General features: G+C 50.4%; 1 protein-coding gene across 4 annotated transcripts in view; it reads left to right on the top strand.

Annotated features, from left to right (window-relative positions):
* The window catches only part of LOC147705720 (sulfotransferase 1 family member D1-like), an 876,537-nt gene that overhangs the window by 121,175 nt on the left and 733,887 nt on the right, over positions 1 to 21,475 (top strand). For all 4 annotated transcript variants that reach the window (XM_086932153.1, XM_086932154.1, XM_086932156.1 and 1 more), the window contains exon 2: positions 3,410 to 3,576. In XM_086932153.1, coding sequence (XP_086788279.1) covers positions 3,426 to 3,576 — 151 coding nt within the window. In that variant the 5' untranslated portion in view covers positions 3,410 to 3,425. The remainder of the gene's footprint in view (positions 1 to 3,409; positions 3,577 to 21,475) is intronic.

The following is a 21,475-nucleotide window of genomic DNA, read 5'->3' as shown; positions in this document are numbered from 1 at the left end:
ACTCTGTGAGACTGCTGCTTTGTTGGACTCCTGCCTTGCTGAGCTGCCCTGCTGTTTGCTGTTCCCCTGCCTTGGCGAGAAGGACTGGACCTGCATCACTTGAACCTAGAGTGACTCCAAGGGCTATCTGGCTAGCCTCCAGATCCAAAGTCTTAGGGACATAAAATACTTCCAACCACCCTGCTCCTGCTCCTGAACTGTGCCCTCTACCTTGCCAAGTGGTGCTACCTCAGTCCTGGACCCTTGGGAATGGGCCTAAGGTGTTTGCTGAAGCCAAATAGATGCCTCCTCTGCTGCAGGAGCAGTATCGACGCATCCCCACTGTTGCGAGGAACAGAAGCGATGCATCCTCTCTGCTACGTGGATAAGACCTAATGCAACCAAACTCATATCACTGCTGCACCTCACATCTTAGAACTGGCACATTGCCTAGAGAACTGACACTGTAGTACTTTTCTCAGCACAAGGTCTTCACATCCCCAATGCAGCTTAGATGCTGGAGCTCCTCATTGCAACCTCTGTGCTCACCGTAACCAACACATCGCCTCCAATGCACAACTCATTTTGGACCCGGTCTTTGCATCGCAAGTCCCAGTGCATGGATCCTCAACGTCAACACAGCAGGAAGTAGTACCACATCCTTGCCTCATATCGGAGCTGACGCTTCGCCACCACTGCATGGAGAAGTACCAACACATCCCCTCTACTGCAAGGTGCAGAACTGATGTAATGCTCTGCAACCAGGATTTAAGGTACTTTGGTTCAGCCGATCTAACTGAGTCACTGTAGCCAGCCCACGCTCCATCACAGTGAGCCTGAACCTTTAACTTTGTCCTGGTCTGGAGCGACCTGATATCCCCAGGTGTTGCTTATTTTTTAAGTACTATTGTTCAGTTTATTCTTTAAAATTCATAACTTAAGTTCTACTTATTGGAATCCTTTTGTGTGGTGTTTTTCGCTGTTTTACTTTCTAAAGTGTTGCACAGATACTTTGTACATTGCCTCTGAGTTACGAGTGACTGCTCTGTGCCAAGCTACCAGAGTGTGAGCACAGGTTAATTCAAGGTTTGCCTGACACTTAACCTCACTAGGATTGTAGTTGTTGCTTGCCCAGGGCTCAGTCAACCATAAAATCCAATTTCAAACATTTGGGAACTCAATCAAAATCATACAGATACAGATGGTTTGAAGATAAAATGTTTAAGCATTCTTCTGAAAACGTATTACTGTTAAAACTGATATGGACAAGCACAAATTGTAAGATTAAAGGAGCCCTATTCTTACACATTTCGGGAGAATGTAATAGGAGGTAGAAGCACTCAGTAGGTAAATGAATGCATTGAAAAAAAATGGGTTAGGTAGGGTACTAATTGCATAATTATATTGAGTCCAGTTGCTGCAAATTTCATTCATGAAACACTTCTTGGCTGTTCTTAGCTTAGCATTTGAGAATATGGAAGAAAGACAATTATCTAATGTGGGAATGTTCTTCGATTAATGAAGAAAAAATAAAGAGAAGACTCTTTTTGCTCAATGCAGCAAATGCATTTTGATTGCCTCCATATTTTTTGTAGTATATGTAGTAAAATATTGTTGAAGAGCACAAAGTAAGGAATGGGCAGCTATATATCACCAGGCACATATATTCATGTAAATCCGATTTTTTTCCAAATTTTAGATTCTTAAAGGTGATATGTGACCTTGTGCTCTATGATTTTTGCTACTGGGGGGGGAGGGGGTCAGGTATAAATCTGTAGTTTGCCAGCTCTAGAGGCTGGCTGTAGTTTTTATTTGAGCAAAGGAGTGATAACTTCTTGTTTCAGCGCTTTTCCTTGCTGAACACTGTTAATGACTTGACTTTATACTAAAGTGTCAATTTGGTCTTTATTTGCTGAAGTTGAGCAAGGCTTGACTTGAATAAAGACGATTCTGGTTCTTCAGGAGCCTATTATCACTTGGTCATCACTCAATAAGGGAGGAGCACATGCTTAATAATTTAGATGAGGTAAATAGAGATAGTTATTTTTTCTCAAATAATTTATTAGCCATGATCCTCAGGATCTTGTCCTTGCAGAAGGTAACCAATTTTTGACAGAACTAACTGGAAGCAGTACGGTTTAGCTTCAAAGTTCTGGTTCTGTTTGCCTGAAGATTTTAACCACATTTTCCGTTGGTCTTTGACACTGATTTCATTAACCCCTTCCGCGCTGATGACTAGCTCAGCTCGTCATGAGGCTTACCTGCCGTGTGCTGATGACAAGCTGAGCTCGTCATGAACTCAGGTATTTTGAAAAATGCCGCACACAGCGGGAAAAGCCGCTGCAGCGATGCGGTTAAGGTAGGAGCTTATATGCCTTTCTGTAATTTTATCGGATATGGTTTACATCCAGTCTCTTTACAGTTATTGGCCTTAACTGTTTTAAATGACTATTAGAATTTGGGTCCAACCACTTGCTGGAAGATTTGGTAGCTTGTTTCATTATTTTGGGTTTTGCACAGCAACAGCATCAAGGGCTTTGTTGGTGAAGTGTTCAATCAAATCCGAAATGATGGCAGGTTTACCTGTAGAATTAGTTGTGCTCTGAAGTTTAGAGAACATTCTTTGCAATTTGCTGGATGAAACATTTATCTGTGACTTGTAAGGTTTGGATTTTCAAGATTAGTCTTTTATGTCCGTGGTTATTTGCAATTGAGAGTCACACATAGAGTAATCAAAAGACCAACCAGAAGCTGTGGTAAACAGCAGTATCCTAAGGGAGCAGGTAAACAGTGAACACCAAGTCCAATGGATGCCCTAGTATTCTGGGTTGGGGGAGGTTTGTTGGGAAAACCCAGAGACTACTGGGTGTATAGTGCCCCAAAACAGTGACAAATGAGGAGTTGGGGAAGGTGAGAAATGTACATTCAAGTACTGAAGGGAATAATACTTTGGGTTTGAGATGGAAAATATCTCCATTTAGATGTGACTTGTAATTTTTAGGATCTTGGACGTTCAAATGAAAAACTGCTATTTGTTATAGGTCGGCATGGATTGCAGCTGTACAATGTCACTTAGGATTATTGTGAATGACTCTAAGATTGGGAGGTTCTTCTGTGTGACTAGTCACAGTCCTTGGGGGGCTTTGAATATGGGCAAGATAGAGAGGGGACAGAGAGTTTATTCAAGTATTGGATATAATAGGCATGAAAAAACTAGTTGGTTCTGTGTTTGCCTTTTCAGCAGGTGAAAACATAATCAGCAATGGGCATTTGTGTATAATTGCATATTAAGGCATTTTTACATTTCCATCTTGTAGTTTAGAAGATAAGTCAGATGAAAACATAATTTGACAGCATTGTGTAGACAACATCTTGAGCCTTCGCCATCTAACTACTAATCATACTCTAAATTTGACTTTTTCTCTTACAGCAACCTCTGCACCCAGATGGAGAAAGAAGGAGCATTCACTTCGCGCCCTTCGCTGAAGATCACCCAAGGGGTACCGTTTGTAGAGTTTACAGTGTCTAATTGGCCTGAAGTGGAGAGTTTCAAGGCTCGACCAGATGACTTACTTATCTGTACCTATCCCAAGTCAGGTGAGTGTTCACCACGCAGTCCCTCTGACTATAAGAGCATAGGCCAGTTCTGCAATTAGGGAAGGTTACTCATTGTGTATAGTCTGAAGCTTGAATCTAGAGCTAGAAACAAACTATACACAGGTTACTTTTCTGTGGAGAATCACAGGTTCTTTAGGTCCATACCGCGAACAAAAAACAGCCCTGGCGAACAATTTTATACCAGCCTAACAATACACAGCGCAAACGGAACCTACAAAGTAGTACAGTACAGGTTTTACCTCAAGGTCATGTGGAATTTTTTTAGAAAAGAGGTACATTTTACTACACAATTTCTCAAATATATTTTCAAAATGGCTATGAATATTACAGGCTTTTCTAAACGAAAACAAAATACATTGCGGGTAACTGTAAAATTATCCAATATTGCCATTGAGAGTATTCTGGTGACAGCACAAACCACAATGTCAAAGCAGAGTTGTTTGTAATTGTCACCAAAACCTGGAAATGGCAATACTGGACCAAATTGAGCATGGTACCTGTTATGTATTTTTTTATATTACATGCTTATTTTGGATTAGTTCGCTGAAAAAAGCTTTCTTTTTTCCAAGTGCAGCCAACAATGGGCACTGATATGAAGCAAAATGTTTAGGTCTTTGTTGGACGTGACCCTTTTTGCAGGGTCATCATTAAACGTTTTGCCTTTCTCCTAGCCTTTTCTATGACATGGTGTTGGTGGTTTTAGGCCTCTGGGCACTTTAGCACTGATGTCCAGTGTAAAGTGCGTGCGCTCTCTGTGTTACATTTGGTAAGATTGGTCTACACCTGTTAGGAATATTTAATTTACCTGTCAGTCCCTTGCAAAGTGGTATCTCATATACCCAGGGCAGGCAATTAAAATGCTACCGGTGGGCTTGCAGCGCTGATTGCGCCACCCACCAAAGTAACCTTGCAAACCTATCTCAGGCCTCTGCCATTGCATTTTTACTGCCGCTGTGACATGGCACCTATAGTGTGTGCCATATCTGTAAACCCCCTTTTCCTGCATGTCAGTCACCCCTAAGGTAGGCCCTAGCTGGTCCTATGGGCAGGGTGCATTGTGGGTGAAAGATAGGACATGTACCTTAAGTGTGTGACATGTCCTGGTAGTGACACACAGCCATTTTGATTTCTCACTACTGTGAAGCTGCCCTCCCATAGGAATGCATTGGGGATTCCCTGATAAGTGTTTCAGTGGTAATTCCTGATTTGTGAGGAGCAGCGTGGTCAAGTTTAGTATATTTGGAATTGTCATAATAAATGCTGCTCAATGGTGTGCGAAGATTTGTTATAACTATTTTAGAAATGCCACTATTAAAATCTGGCATTTCAGTGTGCGATGGGTCTGCCTGCCAGATGTGAATTGCATGTTTGGCTTTTGAGTGACAGGGACTGGGAAGTGTGTGTGACTCCAGGAGGAGCAGGTTGAGTCAGCACCAGGCTGAATGGGACATCTGCATTGTGAGTGGTGGGAGGAGTAATCTCCTGACCCAATATAGGTCTGTGCCTAGCCTTTACAATGCTGGCACCGCCCCCTGTGGTGTGTCTGATCACTGAGCCCCCTATCTGACAAGAGGAAGAGGAGCTTGGTAAACAAAGTGCTCTAATTCCCCCCTGAACCAGTTGCATCTGGTTCCCCCAAGCCCTGTGCTGCAGACAAAGAGAATCTGGGTATAAGTATAGGGTCTATGACCCCATTTATTTGTGCTTTTTCGTAAACTTGCTGGGGCGTGCTGCTTCAGGGGCCCAGTGGGAACCATCATGAGGGCTTGCCTCCCTGGGCCCAGCCTGGCCCCCTTAATCTATACGGACCCTTTTTGTTGCTTCTAGCGCATTGTGAGCTCTATACTTGATGGACCCAGAAGAGGAGAGTCTGGGCTTCGCAGCGCAAAGCTGCAGCACTGTTGGAGAGAATCCCGACGTAGGGATTCCCCTGCATTTGGTACGTTTTCGGTGGGAGCCTACCCCGCATTGTGGTGCCTAGCGGAAGCCTACCCCGCTTTATGGATATTCTAAACGGCGGGTGCCCACTCTGCCTTGTAATGCCTTTTCAAGGGTGCCCACCCTGCTTATGATATTGACCGTGGTGCCCACCCCGCTTCTCGTGGATGTTCGCGGATGCCCACCCCACCTTGATGAATGGTTTGGTGATGCGGGTGCCCACCTTGCAATTGTCCTTGTTTAAAATGGGAACTTAACCCATATTGCTGCGGGAGCCAGCGCGACCAGGAAGACAGGCGTGCTCTGGGCGGAGGGGCGGCCGGAAGGAGAAAGTCCCGCCCACTAAGGAAAGCCTTTTGGAGCTTCGTGGGCTCCACGCTTGGGTCCCTGGAGAGTCTGGAGAGGGACCGGGGGAAGGAGACTGGTTCTGTGGACAGGGCCAGCCTGGGGGTATGTGCCGTCTTCTGCCAACACCAGAAGAGCAGAGTCCAGAGAAAGGAGATGTCCCCCCAGCAGAGAGTCCATGTGAGTGTGGCTACCCAATGGTCCTGTGGGTGCCTCTCGAGGCACATTGCCGGTGCTTACCTGTCCAGAGCGGATCCGCGGTCGAGCGGGCCGCTCTGATATGGGCTACATTGTTGTTAGGGCCCCTGTGGGGGTCCAGAGGGCCCATGCCTCTGCCATTTCTTACAGCTGCCCACCTGCTAGAGGGCAGCTGCACCGAAGAGGGCAGTTAAGATTTAGAGAGCCCCAGTGGAGGCCCGAGGGCACAGACGTTCCAGGGCCCCTTGTCTTTGGTTACATCCCAGTTGCGCCGCGGGAGCGGGCAACTGCAACGTTTGGCAGCATTTCTTAGTACCTGAGTGGGTACCAGCGCTAGGCAGCTGCAACGTCTTTCCACATTCGTTTTACAGAGTCCCAGTGGGGACCCACCCAGAGGGCACAGTGAGTGCCCATGCCCACAGTACCTTCACAGCTGTACAGCAACTAGTGACAGCTGCTAAGTTTAGTCCTGAGCAATTGCGCACTTTTGATGTTGCTGCATTGGCAGCACAAGCCCTGACATTATGGACATAGTGGTACAAAAAGGGGGTGGTGATGGACGGAGCATCTGAATCAATCAAACACTCACACCCAGTCAAAAGATCTGGGTTTAATCTATCACCGTTCTTTAGCCCACTCTGCCACCCCAGTTCCGACATGGCAATATGCAAATCAGTCTGACCCTGTGCCTCATGGGAACAGTCCAGCCCGAACTGCCAAGCCATGTCTTCCCTGGACCGGAAACAGGCTTCCGAGGACCGGTTTCTGGCATTCCAGCTGTCTTCAGCCCGGCTTGCTTGAATCCAGTGGCAAAGTGAGCAAGGGACTCACGTCTGAGCATACCCTGCCACAATTATGGCGGCCAAAAGCGGTACAAAAAGGGGGTGGGGATGGACGGAGCATCTGAATCAATCAAACACTCACACCCAGTCAAAAGATCTGGGTTTAATCCATCACCGTCTTTAGCCCACTCTGCCACCCCAGTTCCGACATGGCTATATGCAAATCAGTCTGACCCTGTGCCTCATGGGAACAGTCCAGCCCGAACTGCCGAACCATGTCTTCCCTGGACCGGAAACAAGCTTCGGAGGACTGGTTTCTGGCATTCCAGCCGTCTTCAGCCCGGCTTGCTTGAATCCAGTGGCAAAGTGAGCAAGGTACTCATGTCTGAGCATACCCTGCCACACTTATGGCGGCCAAAAGCGGTACAAAAAGGGGGTGGTGATGGACGGAGCATCTGAATCAATCAAACACTCACACCCAGTCAAAAGATCTGGGTTTAATCCATCACCGTTCTTTAGCCCACTCTGCCACCCCAGTTCCGACATGGCAATATGCAAATCAGTCTGACCCTGTGCCTCATGGGAACAGTCCAGCCCGAACTGCCAAGCCATGTCTTCCCTGGACCGGAAACAAGCTTCCGAGGACCGGTTTCTGGCATTCCAGCTGTCTTCAGCCCGGCTTGCTTGAATCCAGTGGCAAAGTGAGCAAGGGACTCACGTCTGTGCATACCCTGCCACACTTATGGCGGCCAAAAGCGGTACAAAAAGGGGGTGGTGATGGACGGAGCATCTGAATCAATCAAACACTCACACCCAGTCAAAAGATCTGGGTTTAATCTATCACCGTTCTTTAGCCCACTCTGCCACCCCAGTTCCGACATGACTATATGCAAATCAGTCTGACCCTGTGCCTCATGGGAACAGTTCAGCCCGAACTGCCGAACCATGTCTTCCCTGGACCGGAAACAAGCTTCCGAGGACTGGTTTCTGGCATTCCAGCCGTCTTCAGCCCGGCTTGCTTGAATCCAGTGGCAAAGTGAGCAAGGTACTCATGTCTGAGCATACCCTGCCACACTTATGGCGGCCAAAAGCGGTACAAAAAGGGGGTGGTGATGGACGGAGCATCTGAATCAATCAAACACTCACACCCAGTCAAAAGATCTGGGTTTAATCCATCACCGTCTTTAGCCCACTCTGCCACCCCAGTTCCGACATGGCTATATGCAAATCAGTCTGACCCTGTGCCTCATGGGAACAGTCCAGCCCGAACTGCCGAACCATGTCTTCCCTGGACCGGAAACAAGCTTCGGAGGACTGGTTTCTGGCATTCCAGCCGTCTTCAGCCCGGCTTGCTTGAATCCAGTGGCAAAGTGAGCAAGGTACTCATGTCTGAGCATACCCTGCCACACTTATGGCGGCCAAAAGCGGTACAAAAAGGGGGTGGTGATGGACGGAGCATCTGAATCAATCAAACACTCACACCCAGTCAAAAGATCTGGGTTTAATCCATCACCGTTCTTTAGCCCACTCTGCCACCCCAGTTCCGACATGGCAATATGCAAATCAGTCTGACCCTGTGCCTCATGGGAACAGTCCAGCCCGAACTGCCAAGCCATGTCTTCCCTGGACCGGAAACAAGCTTCCGAGGACCGGTTTCTGGCATTCCAGCTGTCTTCAGCCCGGCTTGCTTGAATCCAGTGGCAAAGTGAGCAAGGGACTCACGTCTGAGCATACCCTGCCACACTTATGGCGGCCAAAAGCGGTACAAAAAGGGGGTGGTGATGGACGGAGCATCTGAATCAATCAAACACTCACACCCAGTCAAAAGATCTGGGTTTAATCCATCACCCTTCTTTAGCCCACTCTGCCACCTCAATTCCGACATGGCTATATGCAAATCAGTCTGACCCTGTGCCTCATGGGAACAGTCCAGCCCGAACTGCCAAGCCATGTCTTCCCTGGACCGGAAACAAGCTTCAGAGGACTGGTTTCTGGCATTCCAGCCGTCTTCAGCCCGGCTTGCTTGAAGTCAGTGGCAAAGTGAGCAAGGGACTCACGTCTGAGCATACCCTGCCACACTTATGGCGGCCAAAAGCGGTACAAAAAGGGGGTGGTGATGGACGGAGCATCTGAATCAATCAAACACTCACACCCAGTCAAAAGATCTGGGTTTAATTCATCACCGTTCTTTAGCCCAGTCTGCCACCCCAGTTCCGACATGGCTATATGCAAATCAGTCTGACCCTGTGCCTCATGGGAACAGTCCAGCCCGAACTGCCGAGCCATGTCTTCCCTGGACCAGAAACAGGCTTCCGAGGACCGGTTTCTGGCATTCCAGCTGTCTTCAGCCCGGCTTGCTTGAATCCAGTGGCAAAGTGAGCAAGGGACTCACGTCTGAGCATACCCTGCCACACTTATGGCGGCCAAAAGCGGTACAAAAAGGGGGTGGTGATGGACGGAGCATCTGAATCAATCAAACACTCACACCCAGTCAAAAGATCTGGGTTTAATCCATCACCCTTCTTTAGCCCACTCTGCCACCTCAATTCCGACATGGCTATATGCAAATCAGTCTGACCCTGTGCCTCATGGGAACAGTCCAGCCCAAACTGCCGAACCATGTCTTCCCTGGACCGGAAACAAGCTTCCGAGGACTAGTTTCTGGCATTCCAACAGTCTTCAGCCCGGCTTGCTTGAATCCAGTGGCAAAGTGAGCAAGGTACTCATGTCTGAGCATACCCTGCCACACTTATGGCGGCCAAAAGCGGTACAAAAAGGGGGTGGTGATGGACGGAGCATCTGAATCAATCAAACACTCACACCCAGTCAAAAGATCTGGGTTTAATCCATCACCGTTCTTTAGCCCACTCTGCCACCCCAGTTCCGACATGGCAATATGCAAATCAGTCTGACCCTGTGCCTCATGGGAACAGTCCAGCCCGAACTGCCAAGCCATGTCTTCCCTGGACCGGAAACAAGCTTCCGAGGACCGGTTTCTGGCATTCCAGCTGTCTTCAGCCCGGCTTGCTTGAATCCAGTGGCAAAGTGAGCAAGGGACTCACGTCTGAGCATACCCTGCCACACTTATGGCGGCCAAAAGCGGTACAAAAAGGGGGTGGTGATGGACGGAGCATCTGAATCAATCAAACACTCACACCCAGTCAAAAGATCTGGGTTTAATCCATCACCCTTCTTTAGCCCACTCTGCCACCTCAATTCCGACATGGCTATATGCAAATCAGTCTGACCCTGTGCCTCATGGGAACAGTCCAGCCCGAACTGCCAAGCCATGTCTTCCCTGGACCGGAAACAAGCTTCAGAGGACTGGTTTCTGGCATTCCAGCCGTCTTCAGCCCGGCTTGCTTGAAGTCAGTGGCAAAGTGAGCAAGGGACTCACGTCTGAGCATACCCTGCCACACTTATGGCGGCCAAAAGCGGTACAAAAAGGGGGTGGTGATGGACGGAGCATCTGAATCAATCAAACACTCACACCCAGTCAAAAGATCTGGGTTTAATCCATCACCGTTCTTTAGCCCACTCTGCCACCCCAGTTCCGACATGGCTATATGCAAATCAGTCTGACCCTGTGCCTCATGGGAACAGTCCAGCCCAAACTGCCGAACCATGTCTTCCCTGGACCGGAAACAAGCTTCCGAGGACTGGTTTCTGGCATTCCAGCCGTCTTCAGCCCGGCTTGCTTGAATCCAGTGGCAAAGTGAGCAAGGTACTCATGTCTGAGCATACCCTGCCACACTTATGGCGGCCAAAAGCGGTACAAAAAGGGGGTGGTGATGGACGGAGCATCTGAATCAATCAAACACTCACACCCAGTCAAAAGATCTGGGTTTAATCCATCACCGTTCTTTAGCCCACTCTGCCACCCCAGTTCCGACATGGCTATATGCAAATCAGTCTGACCCTGTGCCTCATGGGAACAGTCCAGCCCGAACTGCCGAACCATGTCTTCCCTGGAACGGAAACAAGCTTCCGAGGACTGGTTTCTGGCATTCCAGCCGTCTTCAGCCCGGCTTGCTTGAATCCAGTGGCAAAGTGAGCAAGGTACACATGTCTGAGCATACCCTGCCACACTTATGGCGGCCAAAAGCGGTACAAAAAGGGGGTGGTGATGGACGGAGCATCTGAATCAATCAAACACTCACACCCAGTCTAAAGATCTGGGTTTAATCCATCACCGTTCTTTAGCCCACTCTGCCACCCCAGTTCCGACATGGCAATATGCAAATCAGTCTGACCCTGTGCCTCATGGGAACAGTCCAGCCCGAACTGCCAAGCCATGTCTTCCCTGGACCGGAAACAAGCTTCCGAGGACCGGTTTCTGGCATTCCAGCTGTCTTCAGCCCGGCTTGCTTGAATCCAGTGGCAAAGTGAGCAAGGGACTCACGTCTGAGCATACCCTGCCACAATTATGGCGGCCAAAAGCGGTACAAAAAGGGGGTGGTGATGGACGGAGCATCTGAATCAATCAAACACTCACACCCAGTCAAAAGATCTGGGTTTAATCCATCACCCTTCTTTAGCCCACTCTGCCACCTCAATTCCGACATGGCTATATGCAAATCAGTCTGACCCTGTGCCTCATGGGAACAGTCCAGCCCGAACTGCCAAGCCATGTCTTCCCTGGACCGGAAACAAGCTTCAGAGGACTGGTTTCTGGCATTCCAGCCGTCTTCAGCCCGGCTTGCTTGAAGTCAGTGGCAAAGTGAGCAAGGGACTCACGTCTGAGCATACCCTGCCACACTTATGGCGGCCAAAAGCGGTACAAAAAGGGGGTGGTGATGGACGGAGCATCTGAATCAATCAAACACTCACACCCAGTCAAAAGATCTGGGTTTATTCCATCACCCTTCTTTAGCCCACTCTGCCACCCCAGTTCCGACATGGCTATATGCAAATCAGTCTGACCCTGTGCCTCATGGGAACAGTCCAGCCCGAACTGCCGAACCATGTCTTCCCTGGACCGGAAACAAGCTTCCGAGGACTGGTTTCTGGCATTCCAGCCGTCTTCAGCCCGGCTTGCTTGAATCCAGTGGCAAAGTGAGCAAGGTACTCATGTCTGAGCATACCCTGCCACACTTATGGTGGCCAAAAGCGGTACAAAAAGGGGGTGGTGATGGACGGAGCATCTGAATCAATCAAACACTCACACCCAGTCAAAAGATCTGGGTTTAATCCATCACTGTTCTTTAGCCCACTCTGCCACCCCAGTTCCGACATGGCAATATGCAAATCAGTCTGACCCTGTGCCTCATGGGAACAGTCCAGCCCGAACTGCCAAGCCATGTCTTCCCTGGACCGGAAACAGGCTTCCGAGGACCGGTTTCTGGCATTCCAGCTGTCTTCAGCCCGGCTTGCTTGAATCCAGTGGCAAAGTGAGCAAGGGACTCACGTCTGAGCATACCCTGCCACACTTATGGCGGCCAAAAGCAGTACAAAAAGGGGGTGGTGATGGACGGAGCATCTGAATCAATCAAACACTCACACCCAGTCAAAAGATCTGGGTTTAATCCATCACCCTTCTTTAGCCCACTCTGCCACCTCAATTCCGACATGGCTATATGCAAATCAGTCTGACCCTGTGCCTCATGGGAACAGTCCAGCCCGAACTGCCAAGCCATGTCTTCCCTGGACCGGAAACAAGCTTCAGAGGACTGGTTTCTGGCATTCCAGCCGTCTTCAGCCCGGCTTGCTTGAAGTCAGTGGCAAAGTGAGCAAGGGACTCACGTCTGAGCATACCCTGCCACACTTATGGCGGCCAAAAGCGGTACAAAAAGGGGGTGGTGATGGACGGAGCATCTGAATCAATCAAACACTCACACCCAGTCAAAAGATCTGGGTTTAATCCATCACCGTTCTTTAGCCCACTCTGCCACCCCAGTTCCGACATGGCTATATGCAAATCAGTCTGACCCTGTGCCTCATGGGAACAGTTCAGCCCGAACTGCCGAACCATGTTCTCCCTGGACCGGAAACAAGCTTCCGAGGACTGGTTTCTGGCATTCCAGCCGTCTTCAGCCCGGCTTGCTTGAATCCAGTGGCAAAGTGAGCAAGGTACTCATGTCTGAGCATACCCTGCCACACTTATGGCGGCCAAAAGCGGTACAAAAAGGGGGTGGTGATGGACGGAGCATCTGAATCAATCAAACACTCACACCCAGTCAAAAGATCTGGGTTTAATCCATCACCGTTCTTTAGCCCACTCTGCCACCCCAGTTCCGACATGGCAATATGCAAATCAGTCTGACCCTGTGCCTCATGGGAACAGTCCAGCCCGAACTGCCAAGCCATGTCTTCCCTGGACCGGAAACAAGCTTCCGAGGACCGGTTTCTGGCATTCCAGCTGTCTTCAGCCCGGCTTGCTTGAATCCAGTGGCAAAGTGAGCAAGGGACTCACGTCTGAGCATACCCTGCCACACTTATGGCGGCCAAAAGCGGTACAAAAAGGGGGTGGTGATGGACGGAGCATCTGAATCAATCAAACACTCACACCCAGTCAAAAGATCTGGGTTTAATCCATCACCCTTCTTTAGCCCACTCAGCCACCTCAATTCCGACATGGCTATATGCAAATCAGTCTGACCCTGTGCCTCATGGGAACAGTCCAGCCCGAACTGCCAAGCCAAGTCTTCACTGGACCGGAAACAAGCTTCAGAGGACTGGTTTCTGGCATTCCAGCCGTCTTCAGCCCGGCTTGCTTGAATCCAGTGGCAAAGTGAGCAAGGTACTCATGTCTGAGCATACCCTGCCACACTTATGGCGGCCAAAAGCGGTACAAAAAGTGGGTGGTGATGGACGGAGCATCTGAATCAATCAAACACTCACACCCAGTCAAAAGATCTGGGTTTAATCCATCACCGTTCTTTAGCCCACTCTGCCACCCCAGTTCCGACATGGCAATATGCAAATCAGTCTGACCCTGTGCCTCATGGGAACAGTCCAGCCCGAACTGCCAAGCCATGTCTTCCCTGGACCGGAAACAAGCTTCCGAGGACCGGTTTCTGGCATTCCAGCTGTCTTCAGCCCGGCTTGCTTGAATCCAGTGGCAAAGTGAGCAAGGGACTCACGTCTGAGCATACCCTGCCACACTTATGGTGGCCAAAAGCGGTACAAAAAGGGGGTGGTGATGGACGGAGCATCTGAATCAATCAAACACTCACACCCAGTCAAAAGATCTGGGTTTAATCCATCACCCTTCTTTAGCCCACTCTGCCACCTCAATTCCGACATGGCTATATGCAAATCAGTCTGACCCTGTGCCTCATGGGAACAGTCCAGCCCAAACTGCCAAGCCATGTCTTCCCAGGACCGGAAACAAGCTTCAGAGGACTGGTTTATGGCATTCCAGCCGTCTTCAGCCCGGCTTGCTTAAAGTCAGTGGCAAAGTGAGCAAGGGACTCACGTCTGAGCATACCCTGCCACACTTATGGCGGCCAAAAGCGGTACAAAAAGGGGGTGGTGATGGACGGAGCATCTGAATCAATCAAACACTCACACCCAGTCAAAAGATCTGGGTTTAATCCATCACCGTTCTTTAGCCCACTCTGCCACCCCAGTTCCGACATGGCTATATGCAAATCAGTCTGACCCTGTGCCTCATGGGAACAGTCCAGCCCGAACTGCCGAACCATGTCTTCCCTGGACCGGAAACAAGCTTCCGAGGACTGGTTTCTGGCATTCCAGCCGTCTTCAGCCCGGCTTGCTTGAATCCAGTGGCAAAGTGAGCAAGGTACTCATGTCTGAGCATACCCTGCCACACTTATGGTGGCCAAAAGCGGTACAAAAAGGGGGTGGTGATGGACGGAGCATCTGAATCAATCAAACACTCACACCCAGTCAAAAGATCTGGGTTTAATCCATCACCGTTCTTTAGCCCACTCTGCCACCCCAGTTCTGACATGGCAATATGCAAATCAGTCTGACCCTGTGCCTCATGGGAACAGTCCAGCCCGAACTGCCAAGCCATGTCTTCCCTGGACCGGAAACAAGCTTCCGAGGACCGGTTTCTGGCATTCCAGCTGTCTTCAGCCCGGCTTGCTTGAATCCAGTGGCAAAGTGAGCAAGGGACTCACGTCTGAGCATACCCTGCCACACTTATGGCGGCCAAAAGCGGTACAAAAAGGGGGTGGTGATGGACGGAGCATCTGAATCAATCAAACACTCACACCCAGTCAAAAGATCTGGGTTTAATCCATCACCCTTCTTTAGCCCACTCTGCCACCTCAATTCCGACATGGCTATATGCAAATCAGTCTGACCCTGTGCCTCATGGGAACAGTCCAGCCCGAACTGCCAAGCCATGTCTTCCCTGGACCGGAAACAAGCTTCAGAGGACTGGTTTCTGGCATTCCAGCCGTCTTCAGCCCGGCTTGCTTGAAGTCAGTGGCAAAGTGAGCAAGGGACTCACGTCTGTGCACACCCTGCCACATTTATGGCGGCCAAAAGCGGTACAAAAAGGGGGTGGTGATGGACGGAGCATCTGAATCAATCAAACACTCACACCCAGTCAAAAGATCTGGGTTTAATCCATCACCGTTCTTTAGCCCACTCTGCCACCCCAGTTCCGACATGGCAATATGCAAATCAGTCTGACCCTGTGCCTCATGGGAACAGTCCAGCCCGAACTGCCAAGCCATGTCTTCCCTGGACCGGAAACAAGCTTCCGAGGACCGGTTTCTGGCATTCCAGCTGTCTTCAGCCCGGCTTGCTTGAATCCAGTGGCAAAGTGAGCAAGGGACTCATGTCTGAGCATACCCTGCCACACTTATGGCGGCCAAAAGCGGTACAAAAAGGGGGTGGTGATGGACGGAGCATCTGAATCAATCAAACACTCACACCCAGTCAAAAGATCTGGGTTTAATCCATCACCCTTCTTTAGCCCACTCTGCCACCTCAATTCCGACATGGCTATATGCAAATCAGTCTGACCCTGTGCCTCATGGGAACAGTCCAGCACGAACTGCCAAGCCATGTCTTCCCAGGACCGGAAACAAGCTTCAGAGGACTGGTTTCTGGCATTCCAGCCGTCTTCAGCCCGGCTTGCTTGAAGTCAGTGGCAAAGTGAGCAAGGGACTCACGTCTGAGCATACCCTGCCACACTTATGGCGGCCAAAAGCGGTACAAAAAGGGGGTGGTGATGGACGGAGCATCTGAATCAATCAAACACTCACACCCAGTCAAAAGATCTGGGTTTAATCCATCACCCTTCTTTAGCCCACTCTGCCACCTCAATTCCGACATGGCTATATGCAAATCAGTCTGACCCTGTGCCTCATGGGAACAGTCCAGCCCGAACTGCCAAGCCATGTCTTCCCTGGACCGGAAACAAGCTTCAGAGGACTGGTTTCTGGCATTCCAGCCGTCTTCAGCCCGGCTTGCTTGAAGTCAGTGGCAAAGTGAGCAAGGGACTCACGTCTGAGCATACCCTGCCACACTTATGGCGGCCAAAAGCGGTACAAAAAGGGGGTGGTGATGGACGGAGCATCTGAATCAATCAAACACTCACACCCAGTCAAAAGATCTGGGTTTAATCCATCACCGTTCTTTAGCCCACTCTGCCACCCCAGTTCCGACATGGCTATATGCAAATCAGTCTGACCCTGTGCCTCATGGGAACAGTCCAGCCCGAACTGCCGAACCATGTCTTCCCTGGACCGGAAACAAGCTTCCGAGGACTGGTTTCTGGCATTCCAGCCGTCTTCAGCCCGGCTTGCTTGAATCCAGTGGCAAAGTGAGCAAGGTACTCATGTCTGAGCATACCCTGCCACACTTATGGCGGCCAAAAGCGGTACAAAAAGGGGGTGGTGATGGACGGAGCATCTGAATCAATCAAACACTCACACCCAGTCAAAAGATCTGGGTTTAATCCATCACCGTTCTTTAGCCCACTCTGCCACCCCAGTTCCGACATGGCTATATGCAAATCAGTCTGACCCTGTGCCTCATGGGAACAGTCCAGCCCGAACTGCCGAACCATGTCTTCCCTGGACCGGAAACAAGCTTCCGAGGACTAGTTTCTGGCATTCCAGCCGTCTTTAGCCCGGCTTGCTTGAATCCAGTGGCAAAGTGAGCAAGGTACTCATGTCTGAGCATACCCTGCCACACTTATGGCGGCCAAAAGCGGTACAAAAAGGGGGTGGTGATGGACGGAGCATCTGAATCAATCAAACACTCACACCCAGTCAAAAGATCTGGGTTTAATCCATCACCGTTCTTTAGCCCACTCTGCCACCCCAGTTCTGACATGGCAATATGCAAATCAGTCTGACCCTGTGCCTCATGGGAACAGTCCAGCCCGAACTGCCAAGCCATGTCTTCCCTGGACCGGAAACAAGCTTCCGAGGACCGGTTTCTGGCATTCCAGCTGTCTTCAGCCCGGCTTGCTTGAATCCAGTGGCAAAGTGAGCAAGGGACTCACGTCTGAGCATACCCTGCCACACTTATGGCGGCCAAAAGCGGTACAAAAAGGGGGTGGTGATGGACGGAGCATCTGAATCAATCAAACACTCACACCCAGTCAAAAGATCTGGGTTTAATCCATCACCCTTCTTTAGCCCACTCTGCCACCTCAATTCCGACATGGCTATATGCAAATCAGTCTGACCCTGTGCCTCATGGGAACAGTCCAGCCCGAACTGCCAAGCCATGTCTTCCCTGGACCGGAAACAAGCTTCAGAGGACTGGTTTCTGGCATTCCAGCCGTCTTCAGCCCGGCTTGCTTGAAGTCAGTGGCAAAGTGAGCAAGGGACTCACGTCTGTGCACACCCTGCCACACTTATGGCGGCCAAAAGCGGTACAAAAAGGGGGTGGTGATGGACGGAGCATCTGAATCAATCAAACACTCACACCCAGTCAAAAGATCTGGGTTTAATCCATCACCGTTCTTTAGCCCACTCTGCCACCCCAGTTCCGACATGGCAATATGCAAATCAGTCTGACCCTGTGCCTCATGGGAACAGTCCAGCCCGAACTGCCAAGCCATGTCTTCCCTGGACCGGAAACAAGCTTCCGAGGACCGGTTTCTGGCATTCCAGCTGTCTTCAGCCCGGCTTGCTTGAATCCAGTGGCAAAGTGAGCAAGGGACTCATGTCTGAGCATACCCTGCCACACTTATGGCGGCCAAAAGCGGTACAAAAAGGGGGTGGTGATGGACGGAGCATCTGAATCAATCAAACACTCACACCCAGTCAAAAGATCTGGGTTTAATCCATCACCCTTCTTTAGCCCACTCTGCCACCTCAATTCCGACATGGCTATATGCAAATCAGTCTGACCCTGTGCCTCATGGGAACAGTCCAGCACGAACTGCCAAGCCATGTCTTCCCAGGACCGGAAACAAGCTTCAGAGGACTGGTTTCTGGCATTCCAGCCGTCTTCAGCCCGGCTTGCTTGAAGTCAGTGGCAAAGTGAGCAAGGGACTCACGTCTGAGCATACCCTGCCACACTTATGGCGGCCAATAGCGGTACAAAAAGGGGGTGGTGATGGACGGAGCATCTGAATCAATCAAACACTCACACCCAGTCAAAAGATCTGGGTTTAATCCATCACCCTTCTTTAGCCCACTCTGCCACCTCAATTCCGACATGGCTATATGCAAATCAGTCTGACCCTGTGCCTCATGGGAACAGTCCAGCCCGAACTGCCGAACCATGTCTTCCCTGGACCGGAAACAAGCTTCCGAGGACTGGTTTCTGGCATTCCAGCCGTCTTCAGCCCGGCTTGCTTGAATCCAGTGGCAAAGTGAGCAAGGTACTCCTGTCTGAGCATACCCTGCCACACTTATGGCGGCCAAAAGCGGTACAAAAAGGGGGTGGTGATGGACGGAGCATCTGAATCAATCAAACACTCACACCCAGTCAAAAGATCTGGGTTTAATCCATCACCGTTCTTTAGCCCACTCTGCCACCCCAGTTCCGACATGGCAATATGCAAATCAGTCTGACCCTGTGCCTCATGGGAACAGTCCAGCCCGAACTGCCAAGCCATGTCTTCCCTGGACCGGAAACAAGCTTCAGAGGACTGGTTTCTGGCATTCCAGCCATCTTCAGCCCGGCTTGCTTGAAGTCAGTGGCAAAGTGAGCAAGGGACTCACGTCTGAGCATACCCTGCCACACTTATGGCGGCCAAAAGCGGTACAAAAAGGGGGTGGTGATGGACGGAGCATCTGAATCAATCAAACACTCACACCCAGTCAAAAGATCTGGGTTTAATCCATCACCGTTCTTTAGCCCACTCTGCCACCCCAGTTCCGACATGGCTATATGCAAATCAGTCTGACCCTGTGCCTCATGGGAACAGTCCAGCCCGAACTGCCGAACCATGTCTTCCCTGGACCGGAAACAAGCTTCCGAGGACTGGTTTCTGGCATTCCAGCCGTCTTCAGCCCGGCTTGCTTGAATCCAGTGGCAAAGTGAGCAAGGTACTCATGTCTGAGCATACCCTGCCACACTTATGGCGGCCAAAAGCGGTACAAAAAGGGGGTGGTGATGGACGGAGCATCTGAATCAATCAAACACTCACACCCAGTCAAAAGATCTGGGTTTAATCCATCACCGTTCTTTAGCCCACTCTGCCACCCCAGTTCCGACATGGCTATATGCAAATCAGTCTGACCCTGTGCCTCATGGGAACAGTCCAGCCCGAACTGCCGAACCATGTCTTCCCTGGAACGGAAACAAGCTTCCGAGGACTGGTTTCTGGCATTCCAGCCGTCTTCAGCCCGGCTTGCTTGAATCCAGTGGCAAAGTGAGCAAGGTACTCATGTCTGAGCATACCCTGCCACACTTATGGCGGCCAAAAGCGGTACAAAAAGGGGGTGGTGATGGACGGAGCATCTGAATCAATCAAACACTCACACCCAGTCAAAAGATCTGGGTTTAATCCATCACTGTTCTTTAGCCCACTCTGCCACCCCAGTTCCGACATGGCAATATGCAAATCAGTCTGACCCTGTGCCTCATGGGAACAGTCCAGCCCGAACTGCCAAGCCATGTCTTCCCTGGACCGGAAACAAGCTTCCGAGGACCGGTTTCTGGCATTCCAGCTGTCTTCAGTCCGGCTTGCTTGAATCCAGTGGCAAAGTGAGCAAGGGACTCACGTCTGAGCATACCCTGCCACACTTATGGCGGCCAAAAGCGGTACAAAAAGGGGGTGGTGATGGACGGAGCATCTGAATCAATCAAACACTCACACCCAGTCAAAAGATCTGGGTTTATTCCATCACCGTTCTTTAGCCCACTCTGCCACCCCAGTTCCGACATGGCTATATGCAAATCAGTCTGACCCTGTGCCTCATGGGAACAGTCCAGCCCGAACTGCCGAACCATGTCTTCCCTGGACCGGAAACAAGCTACCGAGGACTGGTTTCTGGCATTCCAGCCGTCTTCAGCCCGGCTTGCTTGAATCCAGTGGCAAAGTGAGCAAGGTACTCATGTCTGAGCATACCCTGCCACACTTATGGTGGCCAAAAGCGGTACAAAAAGGGGGTGGTGATGGACGGAGCATCTGAATCAATCAAACACTCACACCCAGTAAAAAGATCTGGGTTTAATCCATCACTGTTCTTTAGCCCACTCTGCCACCCCAGTTCCGACATGGCAATATGCAAATCAGTCTGACCCTGTGCCTCATGGGAACAGTCCAGCACGAACTGCCAAGCCATGTCTTCCCTGGACCGGAAACAGGCTTCCGAGGACCGGTTTCTGGCATTCCAGCTGTCTTCAGCCCGGCTTGCTTGAATCCAGTGGCAAAGTGAGCAAGGGACTCACGTCTGAGCATACCCTGCCACACTTATGGCGGCCAAAAGCGGTACAAAAAGGGGGTGGTGATGGACGGAGCATCTGAATCAATCAAACACTCATACCCAGTCAAAAGATCTGGGTTTAATCCATCACCCTTCTTTAGCCCACTCTGCCACCTCAATTCCGACATGGCTATATGCAAATCAGTCTGACCCTGTGCCTCATGGGAACAGTCCAGCCCGAACTGCCAAGCCATGTCTTCCCTGGACCGGAAACAAGCTTCAGAGGACTGATTTCTGGCATTCCAGCCGTCTTCAGCCCGGCTTGCTTGAAGTCAGTGGCAAAGTGAGCAAGGGACTCACGTCTGAGCATACCCTGCCACACTTATGGCGGCCAAAAGCGGTACAAAAAGGGGGTGGTGATGGAAGGAGCATCTGAATCAATCAAACACTCACATACAGTCAAAAGATCTGGGTTTAATCCATCACCGTTCTTTAGCCCACTCTGCCACCCCAGTTCCGACATGGCTATATGCAAATCAGTCTGACCCTGTGCCTCATGGGAACAGTTCAGCCCGAACTGCCGAACCATGTCTTCCCTGGACCGGAAACAAGCTTCCGAGGACTGGTTTCTGGCATTCCAGCCGTCTTCAGCCCGGCTTGCTTGAATCCAGTGGCAAAGTGAGCAAGGTACTCATGTCTGAGCATACCCTGCCACACTTATGGCGGCCAAAAGCGGTACAAAAAGGGGGTGGTGATGGACGGAGCATCTGAATCAATCAAACACTCACACCCAGTCAAAAGATCTGGGTTTAATCCATCACCCTTCTTTAGCCCACTCTGCCACCTCAATTCCGACAT

The sequence above is a fragment of the Lissotriton vulgaris genome, chromosome 7 (genome assembly GCF_964263255.1).
Source record: "Lissotriton vulgaris chromosome 7, aLisVul1.2, whole genome shotgun sequence".
NCBI classification, from domain to species: Eukaryota; Metazoa; Chordata; class Amphibia; order Caudata; family Salamandridae; genus Lissotriton; species Lissotriton vulgaris.
Note: the sequence above shows the minus strand (reverse complement) of the source record. Positions and strands in the feature narration are given on the sequence as shown.